This window comes from Epinephelus lanceolatus, chromosome 2, assembly GCF_041903045.1.
Source record: "Epinephelus lanceolatus isolate andai-2023 chromosome 2, ASM4190304v1, whole genome shotgun sequence".
NCBI lineage: Eukaryota > Metazoa > Chordata > Actinopteri > Perciformes > Serranidae > Epinephelus > Epinephelus lanceolatus.
The window spans coordinates 45,470,794-45,485,435 of record NC_135735.1 but is presented as its reverse complement, the minus strand read 5'-3'; the positions used below and the strand labels follow the sequence as shown (position 1 = coordinate 45,485,435).

Sequence of the window (14,642 nt, the reverse complement as noted above, 5' to 3'; positions counted from 1 at the left end):
TCCAGCCACCAGTCCACGCTCCATATTTTTGGGACTCGAGCAGTCGACCCTCCGGTTCCCAACCCAAGTCCCTATGGACTGAGCTACTGCCGCCCTGGGACTGGGATTGAACCCTTAAAAATTGAAAAAAAACAAAAACAAAAACAAAAAACAGTTAAAAAGTATTCACGTCACCGGTTGAAAATGGTTGCTTCCAGTTTTTAACATGATAAAATGATTAAAATAAAAATTAAACACTGCAGAATTATATTATTACTTGTTCCCTTCTTTCTTTTTTTTAATATCTGATTTATTGGTTGATTAATTTTCTTTCATTTATGATTCACAATCGGGGTTTTTTTTTGTTTCTTTTGAATTATTATTATTTTGTTGTTGTTGTTGTTGTTGTTGTTGTTGTTGCTGTTGTTGCTGCTGCTGCTGCTGGTGCTGGTGGTGGCACTAGCAGTAGCACACTGCCTTCAAAGTGGGTTGAACTCAACATGTAGGCTAAATAGAACACGGCGTTATGTTCTCTGATCCTTTAACAACAGCAGGTCCGTCAGTATCTGCACGTAACTCACGAGCGTGCAACGCTGCTGTGTTGCTGCTGCTACGTGCAGCTCCGCACAGACACACACACGCACATACACTCAGACTGGGTTATGTAATCAGTGAAGGACTGATCTCCGCCTACAAGCTGCTCTTTGTCGCCGTCACACACTGTTACTACACACCGTGCCACAACACACAGCACTTACTACATGCAGCAGTTCTGCGGAGCATCACACAGATGGAAACTGCAAAAACATGAATGTTGCACGTACAAAAACTGGTGAGAAACACTACAGTCCCTTCATCTCGCTGATACTTCTTATAGTATCTCTTTAACATCCCTACAATCCAGGATTATTTTGTGCCATTTGCTTGGTGTTTTTGTCTAACACGCACTATATGTCGTTCTGCACTTCTGCTTGTCGCTGCATTTCTGTGCATTACTGGCAAATATGGATCACCATTGCATCTGCAGAGTTTCATAAGGCACTGCCATTAAGTATAAAAATATTATGGGAGTATTAGTAATCTTTCTCTGTGTGAAACATGCAGAGTTAGAGCACAGAGCACAGAGACACTTTGGAAATATAAGAATGTCATGGAAATACTAACCAGGCGCTATGGGAGCTTTTACTCTGCTAACTGTGCCACTGTAATGTCCACAGCTCTACTGTAATACTGTGTGTAGTAGGCTACTGTGGACAACATGTCAGTCCTCCTGCAGCTGGTTGTTTCCCACTAAAGAAACAAAAGTTATGCAAACAAACGTGCAGATACCATAAAACAACTGTGGTTTATGACAGTAGTATTATGGGAGAGTTGCAGGATTATTATAGGAATGTGGTGTACAGTATTCACTGACAGTGTGTCAGATATGTTCACTGTTCCAGTGCAGAGAGTCAGTAAACAACAGACCTTAGTGGGGTGTGTTCCTGCACGGCTGAGCTCCACCAATCAGCATCCAGCTGCTCCCCACGTGGTTCTCTTGTTTACTACTAGGCTCGAGAGCCACCGCAAGGGTTGCTGGGAAAACCTGGAGCAGATCAGCTGGTCAGGCCTCAGGAGTTCCAGCAGAGAGGACAGTCAACATCCACAGCTTGTTACTGATTTACAGGTTGTTTATACGCATGAATTAGTTATTGTTTCATTACAGACTGACACACTGAGTTTGAAATACGTTTAGAGAGGCTTTTTAAGACCTTATCGAGGTGTGTTATGGGAAATGTAGGATCTTGTGTTTTGGGGCTAAAAGTCTCGATATCTTCTCTGCTGCACAAATTTGGACCATACTGTTGTTAATGTGTCTCATGGGTCCTCAGACTTTATGCAAGTGCAATACTTAACAACTGGAGTACCCTTTTAACAACCCATGAGGAGCTGTGCAGTGGATAACATGTTGTAATGTCCTGTGTATTAAGTTGAACTTTCAGTATATTTCAGTATTTTTACCATTTGCATGCTTTATTGAGCTATGCACACAGAATTCACACCAGTATTTTGTATTGCCCCAAATGGAGGGAAACTATGTTTACTGTATAATGCTGCAATTGATTATTTTCATTATCAGTCGTTCTGTAGATTACAGAGATAGAGATTAGATAGAGACTGTATAGTTGGGCATTTTAACGTGGGGGTCTGTGAGGATTGGCCTGCTTTTGGAGTCAGCCTCTAATGGCCATTAATGGAACTGCAGTATTTGGCACTTTCGCGTTGGCTTCCTTTTTCAGCCCTGGAGGTTGCTGCTTGGATTTTTCCAAACAACAGACTCATCAATCAGTCAACTCATCATATCAGGTCTAGTTTAACAGCAAATTAAAACACAGAACACTTTTGAACAAATTTATGTAACTCTGTGTAAAAATGTAAACACTGTTATGTTATATCAGTCATTTAGAAACCAGTATATTCCAAAATGTGCAGAGCTGTAAAGTTGTCCACCATGGTACCAGTTTGCTGCTAGCTAACTGTAGCTAACTTGTTTGTTGGTTGTTTGGTCTGTGACGTAATAGATCAGCCAGAAAAAGGTCCAGTACTAACAAGCTGAAACAGGGCGTATGACCACCTATCATAGAGGAGTTGGACATACTTAAGTCAATAAATCCATTACCTTCCCATGCTTGTATACTGGGACAAGGACAGGACAGGACTTGTAAACATACTGAGTGAGAGATAAACTCCCTTCCAGTTAGTCCCTGCATAATCCAGTCCACGTTTTGTGTAAACCTCCTCCCTCCCTGAAGGTGTTGAGACTGGCTGCAGCCTGCAGCAGCAGCAGCAGACACACACTCTTAGCTCCCAATGAGCAGCAGTGGACACCTTCAGACTTACTGGAAGTGCTGTTTTTCCTTGGAGCTTCTGACTCTGCAGGTATGTGACAGCTGATGCATGCTTTCAGTTACACTTGTATTGTATCTTAGTGTAAACTGTTTACTTGTCTTCTGACTTTACTGGTTTATACATTATTGAGTAAATGAACACTGAGCTGCTCAAGTTCACAAAGAAAATGTGCTGCCTTCACTTCAGCTACTGTCCCCCTCCCACCTCTGTGTTACTTCAGTTTGTCTTGCTAGTCCAATAGTCACATGATTGATGGTGGATGAGTTATTTTGAGTAAATTCTGCAGTAAAAACTTTGCTTCTTTTTCTCTGCCTGTAACCTGAGTCTTGTTGTATTGTTCGAAGTGGATAAACAATGTGAAGAGTTTAGAAACTAAAGATCAAGACTTGCTTTTGTTTTGGACATTTTCGAGCTCAAACTAACTGGCTCAGACATGCAATGGTAATGGATTTAATGGGTAGCTGTTTTCGAGTTCATTGAAGACTCTTACTGTGGAGGGTGTGAACTCTGCCCTGAAGGAATCTGATTGGTTCAGAGCTCAGAGCTGCAAACAGTCATCAGGGTTGGTACAGTGTTTGTGCATATATGCTTTTGTGTGTGTTTTTATCGTTTTTTTCTGTATACATTTGTAAAATAGGCTGTCTATGCAATCTTAAAATAAGTGAATGAAACAGATCTCATTTGGGTCAATATAACACTGATGTAATCCTGTGTTAAGTTTCACCAGCAGTCATGGGTAGAAAACCATCAGCTCACCAGTCATACCCAGGACAGTTTGGTGTTTGGGCCCAGTGTTGGTGTTTTTTATTGATACTGTTGGGTTATTTAGCCCAACTATATTATGATTGTTTTGACTCAGTGTTAGACTCAACAAGTTCAAGTTTTATCATACTCAGTTATAACAATTAGAATCACTCAACACTTAACTTAGGCCTTTGTAATTTATGTGACATTATGTGATTATTAATACTGATGCATCAATGAATTAGTGTACTGTTGTAGCTATTTGAGGTGGAGCTAGTGTTAACTACTTTATACACAGTCAGTCCTCTGGTTCCCAGCCTAGGGGTATGGCCCCTCCAAAGGGTCACCAGATAAATCTGAGGGGTCGTCTGAGGATTAATGGGAGAGAGGAAGAAGAAGATACTAAGTTGTGATGTACACATTTGTTTTCAGATGTTGGAATTCTACGTTGTCATAACTGTTTTTGTATCAGATCATTTGAACTCTTTGGGCCATAAACAGTTTTCTCAATGAAAACGTGAGAACTGTATAGGAGAAATATTTCCTTGGTGGAACTGCCAAAAACTCATAAACATCTGAAATATAATAAAGAGACACAACTGGTTTTCTTTAGGGGATCACAGGACAAAAAACATTGTGTTTTAATCTTTGGCAGTGTGTTGTAATGTATTTTACTGTACATGTCTAAACTCTGGTTACTGTGAGTCACTGATTAACAGGAAACCCTGAATGGATGGTGGTTTGGGGGGGGGGGGGGGCATCATGTTTCATCATGTTGCCACGGTGACACAGTTTAGTACTGATGGTGTTGTAATAATCATTAGTTAGCAGATGCAATGTGATAAAGAAACATTGTTTTACAGATAATCCCATCTGTTCCTTTCATTTTAATCCTCTGCTCAGTCAGTTATAGCTATTCTGCACACACACTCACACACACACACACACACACACTCAGAGCGGCCTGACTGTAAATGACACTGCAGCCTGTGAGTCACTGTGATTTCACTCAGATCTGTGAAACATGGTGCAAATCTGACCGCCAGCAGTTAATCCAGAGCTGAACTTTTCCCAGCAGGCTCTGCTCAGGTCATGTTGTTGTAGGAGGAAACTGGCAAGTTCCTGATAAGTTGTTCTGGCAAAGTTCTAGTAAATGGACTATGTGAAGAAAAAAAAGTATCGTGTTGTCATCAGGGATAAAACTTGGGTATTGTGTCAGCACCAGAATCCTAAAGTTTTCTGTTGTGCAAAAGCCTGGTGCATACCGGCCATTTTATGGATCATCAGGCTGAAAAAGAATCCATATCTGACAACGTGCAATACAAGCAATGCAATATAGCTTTTGTTTATATTAGAACAGATTGATATTAAGACTCAGTAAACACTGAAGTCGCATAAGAAGTAAGGATATCACCCCACCAGACACTTCAATGACTGTGGACATAATGCTTTGGTGTAGGCAAAATAGAAATGAGTCACAGAGGTTGTGACTTTGAGCATGTCCAGAGGGAGCTGTGTGAAAATCTCCTCAAGTGATGTCAGTTGAGTCAGCATCAGTTGGATCAACATCTGAACACTACACAGGTGTGGAGTTAGAGAGAGGTGAGCCTTGGGAACCAACGCCCCAGAGTCTGCAGGGATAATTAACCCTGTCAAATTATTTCTGTTTGAGATGTGTTGTCATTGGGAGCCTCAAAGCACCCGAAACATCACTCCTCTATTTCTGTGTTTCAGATTCTGATAGACAAACAGACATGTTACCAAAGACTCGTCTTGGGAAACGTTCTCCTCTTGGGGCACTGGTAAGCTCCACCTGCCCACCAGCAGGGACACATATAGGCCAGGAGATGGGTGAGACTAGTGTCATCATGTCAATAGCAGCAGGACAACAGGCCATCAGCAGAGTCAAAGGTCATCCTGAGCTGAAGGTAAGAAAAAGAAACCTCATTTTGATACTTTAATGCTGTCAAAACTGGTGTTGTAGTTTGTCTAAAATAACAAGGTGTTGACATTTTTCTGCCCAGTCCAGCAGTAGATACAGTTTTAATTTAGAAAAAGGACAGAAAATCCCAGGGGTAGGTTTCAGTTCTGCAGAGAGAGCAATGATAGCCCCTGTGGGAAAACACTGTCAGAGACAAATAGATGTTTGGGGAAAGTTTGCCTTGATTGACAGGAGTCTGTCACACTGAGCTTGTTTTCTCTCTCAGGTGTATTTTCAGCGTGGAGGGGAATCTTCAAGTGTGATGGATCAGGTTGACCTCATGCAGAGTGATGTTCCTGTCTGGTCTTCATCTCATCCCTCCTCCTCCTCAGTGCCTCCATCCTGTGGCAGACATGTCTCCTCCTGCATCGACGTCCCCAGAAGGTTAGATATGGTCTCTGTCTCTGTGTTTTGGTTTATTCTGTTATATTTCCCAGTAAACAAGTTTGAACTGGTCTTGTCCTGCAGTCAGAGGAGTCCAGAGAAGGTGGACATGGACGAGCTGATGGCAGCACTGGTTCTCAGCAGTTTGTCCTGCAGCCCTCTACTGCACAGCCCTGCCCATCCAGAGCCAACAGGTACGACAACAAGAAACTATAATAAATAATAAATAAAAATATAATTAATGTTTGCTTAGGTTATGTAAAAGTCACATTAATATATTCAGTTCTCAAATATTGAGATCATTATCAGGGTCAGAATGCAGTGTGAGTTGGCGTTGGCTCATGTGCCATTCTACATAGTTGCACGCATGTTCATGTATTTACACTGTTTGTTTGTTTTGTTTTTTTGAAATATGAAGTGTGATATATGAAGGCAAAAAAAAGTCACCGTGACCCCGCCTGTCTCGTTCTCTTGAAGGTGATATCCTAAGAACACCTTAATTGAATTACTTTGGCTAAATTTGGCTAAAACGTTCACTTTGAGTCAAGCATGATCTGATTAGACTTAGTGGTCAAAGGTCAAAGGTCACCCTGACCTTACAAAACATGTTTTTGGCCATGACTCAGGAATTCTTGCAGGAATTACAGTAATATGTCACACATATGTCTAATGGGATAAAATGATGAATTGATGACATTTTATATCCAAAAGGTCAAAGGTCATCTTCAGTGTGACACCATAATGTTCTGCAAAAACATCTTTCTGGCCATTGTACAGTGTCATATCTCAGTTACAGAAGTAGAGACTCTTGGTCAGATACTGAATAGGTGACACAAATCTTGGGTGTCCACCTTGAAACTGTGCTGATTGTATAGATCTTCTGTGGTGCTGGAGGGAAGATGTGTTTGAAGCATCCATGTTCAAACAGACATAAATGTCAACTGTAGGAGAAACTTTATGGGTTTGTGGAGGCATACACCCACAAGGCGGTAATTCTAGTTTTTAGGAAGACATTCAGATAAGTTGTGTAATGTTGGTTAAAATTAGTGGGGTTGTTGAGTTAGATTTACTGCATGTTTAACTTTATATGTGTTTTAGCTCCTCCGATGGACTGTGTACCCGGCGAGCTCTCCGACAGCGGCAGCAGCGGCTACTGGAGCGTCAGCCACGGCATCAGAAGCCCCGTCCCCTCTCCACCAATAGCAGAGTCTGACATCAGCCCAGCCACGCCTCCTGACGAAGGGCTGGACATGGAGATGGAACAGGTGCTGTTTGACGAGCCGGCGCCACGGAAGCGCAGGGTGAGCAGGTTTTACCATTGTTTAGTCATAGAGCAAGTAAAATGCTGACACAGCAGACGGTGAGAACTGATGGCGTGTCTCCTCTTGCAGAACTCAGCGAAGGCAGCGTACAGGTGTCTGTGGCCGAGCTGTGGGAAAGTGCTGACATCAGTGGTGGGAATAAAACGTCACATCCGGACAACTCACCTGTGGTAAGATTCACCTTTCTCTTCTGCTTGTCTTCCTCAGGAATAATGTCGTGTTTATACGGAAGCTAAATATTTGAAGATTTGTCACTATTTTCTTACATTTTATAGAGCAAACTATTAATGGTCACTAATCATAAAATCTGAAAACTATTCAATAGTTTCAAAAACATGGTTCAGCTGCTTCCAGAATTTGCACCATAATAATATTATTTTATTTTCTAAATTATGATCTGATGGAACAACTTTGACCTCTGACCTCCTACAGCCGTGGCAGTGAACACGAGCGCTGTTCCCGCAGTGAGGAGGATTTTTACTACACGGAGGTTACCCAGTGGGACCAGCAGCGGCAGCAGCAGTCTCCGACTCATCCTCTCCTCTCCGGGCCTGCCCCCGCCTCACCCACCTACTCCTCCCCCTCCTCACCTCCCAGCCCTCCCCCGCCCTCTCCGCCATCTCCCTCTCCACCAGCCTGCAGCGCCCTGAGTCGCTCCGCCCCCTCTGTCTCCAGCAGCTTCATGCAGGTCCAATCAGAGCACTCCTACCAGGTAGGGCGGGGCTTATCAAAACTGATCCACAGCGGTCTTGTGTATGAATGTTAAGACGCATTATAACATTATTTAAAAATAACTCAAATTCGACATTTGATTATTTTTTTTAAATGACTAAGAAAAAAATATTGAAGTCACAGTTAAGCCCATTGAAGTAATCTTTCTTTTTTTTGCACTCTCAAACCTTGTGCTTTAAATATAATGTCCCATTTTTTTGTGTATTTTCTTTAGCACATATGTATTTTTTTGGTTTGGTTTGGTTTTTTACATTGAAAATTAAGTTTAAGAAAAATTTTATGTATAAAGAGAAATTGTTCATACATTGCATGATGAAGAAAACGTATTTGTGGAATGATGAGTATGACTTGTGGTTAGCCTCACCTTTAGTCCTTTAAGTTTAATACATTTTTTGTACCAGTCATGGATAATTCTTTGCAAATTAAGTACAGCTTTCTACATAATGTTTGTGGTACAGACGCAGTAATGCCTGGCAATGTTGTTGTTCTCCTGTGTTGTTATTGACATAAAAGAGACTTTCTAATGACATTTAAATATAAATATGCCCCTGTTTTTTTATATTTTAGGCTCCACCTCCGAGTCATGTGACAGCCTCAAACTCACTTACCAGTCGTTTGATAGCCCCTCCCACCAACTGCCTCAGACAGGTAAGTCCTCAAAGATGTTTATATTAATAATGGATCACATGACTACATGTATGTGAAAGATGTCACTGGTAGTAACAAACACAGAGAGAATTCTTACCAATGACTGCAACTCTGTGGAGCATTTTGGCATTTTGTAGCTCCTAGTTTTGGTGTTTATGTCATATTTCCTGTCTGATTCATTCTCAGTGTTTTCAGCAGCAGCAAACTGACAGTTTTGGGGTTTGTTTTTTGTTTGTTTGTTTGTTTGACAAGAAAATATAGAATAACACCTAACTTATACTTAAAGAAGTGGGCAGCTTTCTGTGGTAAAATACCTTACTTACCACTCTGTGGTAAATAAGGTACAGATCTTAACCTTGTCAGCTGCGTGGTGTGAGTTGCTGTCCCAAAACAAAAAGACAAGTGTGCAGAAAATACTGCAGACTGATGTAAAATGCTTCAAAACTCTGCCGAATATTTTCACACACAGTCTGTGAACTTGGTGGCACTTTATTGTTTTATCTCGACAAAGAACAGACAGTTTTGGACTTCCCCAGGGAATATTAGGTTAGATTTTAGGTTTTTTACTTACTACTGTGCATCCCCTGAAAGCTAACTTCACCCCCCACACATGAACACACACACTTCTCTAATTCAGTTCTGTTTTCTCTCTGACTGGACCTGTACAGCCATCTATTGTTTATTTCCTCCAGCAGCCCAGAGAAGCCTGTTAAAACTGGTTTTATACTGAAGGGGGTGGAGACAGAGAGGGAGAGTGTGTGTGTGTGTGTGTGTGTGTAAACTCCTCCCTGGTGGTTTTCATTCAGCAGGAAAATCCCCTCCTGGATGGTTTGTGGTCACATTTTCCATCAATCTGCCACAGGTCAGTGCTGCCATCTGCAGGCTGATAGAGGGAACTGCAGAATGTTTTTCCACCAGAGAGGAGAAACACAAAGGATATTAACAGCAGCAGCAACAGCAAGGACAGACAGCACACAACATGAGGGAGAGGGCTTAGAGATAGGAGGGACTGTTTGTTTCTGCTCCCAAAATAAAATATTATACATCAGCAAAGATAGAACAGAGAGGAAACAACGACAATAAACAACACACAGCTCTGCACTGTTCAGCACTTTTATCCTCTGCAGCACTCTGACTCCTCATGTTTCTCCTCCTCAGGGTTTTGCTTTTCGGGTGCGTTCGGTCAGTGTTGGAGAGCAGTGGCTGCAGCATCAGAACACCCCCTCGAGGTCAGTATTCACATGTTCACACACTCACTCTTGCTGTGTGGTATTGGAGTTGAAGCAGTGAATTCTCCATTGCAGGGGAGACTGTCTAATCCCTGTGATTTAAACAAAGTACTTATAAACTTAAATTTCACCTTCCATGCCATCATAGTCATGTAGGTAAAGAATATAAATGTAAATTTTGTCATCTGTCCATATCTGCGAAGGCATGCATTAACAGCACATCTGCATATGCAGAAAACCAATGTAGCCTATTGTACTACAGTAGTAGCTGTCCATGTCCACATCCATTTTGAAATACATCTGGCCCTGTACTCTGAAAATCTGCAGGAACCAAAATGTTCATGAGCTGTATAAGAAACCAACAAGTCTAGTAAACCTGAGTTCTGTACCAGATCTCTGTCTGCTGTCAGCACAGGTCAGACTTTACTTGAAGTTAATTAACAGCCAATCAAATAAGTACAAGAAAAATGAGAAAAGAAGCATGTTGGTAAATTAACTTAAATGTTCTTGAATCTTTACCACTAGTTAAGTTTGTCAGTGGAAAAGCAATGTTGCTAACCAATTAGCCATGCTTACATACGTGTTCATGGCATAGTGTAGACTGCAATCACAAGCACCCGAGTGAATCACCAAACTAACAGTGGATTTTTAATTAACTGAAAAGGAGCTACAGGTCGCCTACACTGCCTGTACCTGGTTAAAAGAGTTATTTGCCATTTATTTGGTGTGACTACAAACATAGCAATGGGGCTAACCATCTTGGAGTAATGCATCCTAATATTCATGCATTATTACGCCTGTAATAGCATACAATACACAAGTAATTTGCATGTATTAGTTAGAATGTTTGCATGCACAAAGGAAGCATTTTAGTGTGCTAACATGCTAATGTTTTATATTTTCATTAAAGGGATAGCTCCGATTTTTTGGACTGGGGTTGTATGGGTTACTTGACAGCAGTCAGTGTACTACATACAGTAGATGGTGACTGACATGCCCCCCGTTTGGAAAAGCAGGCTGAAGTATGGAAGTTAGGCAATGTACTGCTGTGAATGGTGGTCTGCAAAAAATGTCCTTTAACAACCTGAAAAAAGTCCTTCTTAAGAAAATTAATATCAGTTTAAGTGTACGCTATACTGAGAGTATATTCACCCCTTTCCCTCAGACAGCCTGCTCTGATGGTGAGGCCATTCATGGCCTCAGTTCCCCATCTATGCTCTTGTTAAATCCACCAGACTCCATTGACAAAAACAGTTTTTAAGCTTGCTGATCTACTGCTGCCTCGATCAGTTAGGTAGTTTGTGTTATTATGCGACTTTAGTGAATCTGAACTAACCCTTTTAAATGCCAAAGTCACACAACACAAATAAAATAGCTGAGGCAGCGGAGGATCAGCAGCTCCTGTGTTCAGCAAAGTTAAGTCACTGTTTTTTTTTTTCAATAAAGTCTGGCTTTAAAGAGAACTAAGAAACATTTTTTCCCGTTGGAAATCACCGGTTGATAGCAAAGTAAAGCAGTGAAAATATTCTAAAAATAGCATACACTTAAACTGATGTTGATTTTTTTGGTGAGACCTTTCTTTAGGTGGCTACAATACATTTTGTTGCTGGTCCCCATCCACGGCAGTAGATTGCTTAGCTTCCATGTCGAACTCCAGCCTGCTTCTCCAAACTGGGGCCATGCTGACTGATATCTGTTGTATGTAATATACTGTCTATGAACAAGTACCCCATGTAACCCCACTTCGAAATATCTGCACCAAGCCACAGCCATATTAAGTAACATATAATATACAGTGATAGGCCATATGATGTTAAGACCTCCATGTCTGAGTGAACATAAAGAATTGATGGTGCAAGAAACTTAGATTAACATTGAGCTGACTGCTCTTTTGTCTATCACTGGTGATGAGATGGAGAAGCCAAACACTTTGCTGGGTGGTTCTTTTATTCATACATCCCTTATAAAATACAACATGTCAGACATTGCAGAAGTTAAAACCTGGTAAACACCCCGACGATGCTAACAGTGGTTTTCACTGTGTGTCTGCCTCTCTGTCAGGAGGATTCGCGGTGAGGCCAAGAAGTGTCGTAAAGTTTACGGCATCGAGCACAGAGACCAGTGGTGTACGGCCTGCCGCTGGAAGAAAGCCTGCCAACGCTTCCTCGACTGAACGGAAGAAAAACTGGAAAGGAGGATAAAACACAAAGAGAAAAAGATGGACTTGAAAAGGCTGTAAACTTCAGCTTCACCTGGTGGATGTTTTATACATTCTTGTATCTGAAACCAGAAATATTTTTTTTGTCATTTTTATACTCTTTCTACATTTGCTAGAAGTGTCTTTTTTATTTTGAATGTGTTAATTGAATATATTTCGTAGATGTTGTGTCCTGTTGGTGCTTTTTATGAACAGATTGGGGCAGCTATTATGTGACCTTTGACCTTGAAGCACCCAAGTGAGTTTTTGTGTCCGACCGACTCTCCCTGGGTATTCTTAACAAAACCAGCTTCTGCATCAAGATCGATATGCACTCCAGATTATTAGCCAATTTGTATGAATATTCAGTCACAATGGAAACACTCAGCTCCGGATGCAATTTGTTGTGACCCAGCTTTGGTCTTAACCCTGAGTTTGAGTTCTACAAAGCTGGTCCAGGTTCAGATAGTGCTGACTAACACTAGCTTTAATTCAAATTTACAGATCAAAACATATGAGTCACCATTTCTACAGGATCGCAACAAGGACAAAAATATAACTGAAACACAGAGTGACTTAACTTTCCTGTGATCCTGGCTGGATATAAAACAGGCTTCCAACAAACAGCAGGTATTTTGTTGCCAGTATAAATAATAATATGAATATTATTCACATCCATTTGTCTCTCCTAGTATTCCTGACAGTACTCAGTGCAGCCCTGGTCAATTAAATACTGTACATCAGTCAACACTTCAGATGCCCTTACTACATTAAAGTGTTAAGAATCATTTATTCGATGTTTATATGCTGCTTTAAGGCACTAAACAGGTTGGGAATCACTGCTGTAGACTGTTGTCTCTATGGTGCATTCAAGTGCAACGTCAAGATGTGGTTTGACTGGTCAGCTTTTCTTGACTCTCATTTTTGAAGGCGGTTTTGGTGTGTCAGGGCTCTCTGACACTGAACTCTGTTATGATTCCCATTGTGGTTCATTTCAAAACCAATCATATTATCATATAAGGTGTCCAATATTTCAGCATCTCAACTAAGTAACTATATATATCAAATGCTTCACTGTAAATATCAGCATCACTTCAGTCTTCCACCTCCCATCAGCCCTTTCTTCATTTGAGCTTCAGTTGAGATGCTATATGTTTGGAAGCAGAAGCCATTTCCACTCATCTTTGTGGAAACCACATGCAGTATTGCTCAAGAGCTCTGTTTAATTACAATTAAAAATATACATGTATGTTTACACTGAATGATATATGGTTTTTTTTATAATATCTACTTGGTGTATAAATACAGATATATATCAGGCCAATTTATCCAATAACTACTCTTCCTGACGCCATTTTAAATGTTCAGATTTCAGATGTTAAATGTCTCTTTGCAGTAAACTGGGACAAAGATTCCTCTATTTATATTCTCTTTATGTCCTGTTTGTTAATGATCAAAAACAGAAATGTTGGTCATTGTAGTCATATCATTTTTAAGATGCACTCTTTTATACATGATGTGAAATCCTGATGTTGTTAGAATAAACTGGAAAAAGCTGATTCTGGCTCATTTAGTTTGGTTTGGCTTTAATAATGATGTGACAAAACACACTACCTGACACAGCAGACGTACCACAGCAACATTGGTTTAACTCACCAAACGTGACCACAATGAACAAGGTCTTTACTTCACATATGTATCAGAGGTGTGGGGTTAGTTTTGAAAACAGGACATGCTCTGCAGTCTGCCTTGATATTTAAAAGCAACCATGCAACTCTACAGTGGTCCATAGTTATACAGTGGTAGAGGAAATACCCAATTCCTATACTTAGGTAAAAGTGCTAATACCACACTATAAAAATATCCTGTTACTAAAAAGAGTCCTGCATTGAAAATGATCCTCTACATGTACATTTCCATAGGCTATGTTTAGAGTGCAAAAAAACAGATTTTTAGAGTAACTAAAGTTGGCAAATGAATGTAGTCAAATAAAATTCTTTACATCTGAATTGTGATGGAGCAAAAGTATGAAATGGCATAAAAAGAAAACACTTAGCAAACCAGTGAAGAAACTCACAAGCCAAAGAGAGGACTTAGAATAAGTAACGATGATGATGATGATGATGATGATGATGATGACGATTAGTAGTAGTAGTAGCAGTAATTAGTAATTATGATTAGTAGTAGTAGCAGAAACAGTAGTATAAGCAGTATTACTATTAGTATCCTTATTATATTCATGAAAGAATCTGAGTTAGTGAAATCATTGTGTATTTCCATAAGGCTTATTGCTTTATACTTTGAATCCAACACATTTCAGAGGAAAATATTGTCCACATTTGCTATTATTATTGATCATATTATTGATCATTGATCATATTATTATTAGTTGTAGTAGTAGTAGTAGTAGCCTTGGACCAAGACGTACATTGCATGAACGTCTTGAAAACGAACCCCGTTTTTCGTGTGGGAGTTCCCGGTCTAGACCGATTCACGTCTCCATAAACTTTCAAATCAAACATGTAATGTACTCAGGT

At 40.5% G+C, this 14,642-nt stretch overlaps 1 protein-coding gene across 3 annotated transcripts; it reads left to right on the top strand.

The window, feature by feature from the left end:
* The first annotated feature begins 722 nt into the window (after positions 1-722).
* LOC117258183 (zinc finger protein 395) lies at positions 723-13,664 on the top strand. Of its 3 annotated transcripts, XM_078161983.1 has the most exons (12): positions 772-811; positions 1,422-1,645; positions 2,772-2,898; positions 5,347-5,540; positions 5,820-5,977; positions 6,062-6,171; positions 7,076-7,278; positions 7,369-7,469; positions 7,732-8,011; positions 8,599-8,679; positions 9,838-9,908; positions 11,970-13,664. In XM_078161983.1, exons 1-12 carry the CDS (start codon positions 787-789, stop codon positions 12,079-12,081), a joined length of 1,686 nt encoding a protein of 561 aa, XP_078018109.1. In that variant the 5' UTR covers positions 772-786; the 3' UTR covers positions 12,082-13,664. The 3 variants fall into 3 exon arrangements, with proteins under 3 accessions (XP_078018115.1, XP_033484678.2, XP_078018109.1); XM_033628787.2 differs by lacking the exon at positions 1,422-1,645 and having other exon boundaries at positions 728-811; XM_078161989.1 differs by lacking the exons at positions 1,422-1,645; positions 2,772-2,898 and having other exon boundaries at positions 723-811.
* The last annotated feature ends 978 nt before the right edge of the window (positions 13,665-14,642 follow it).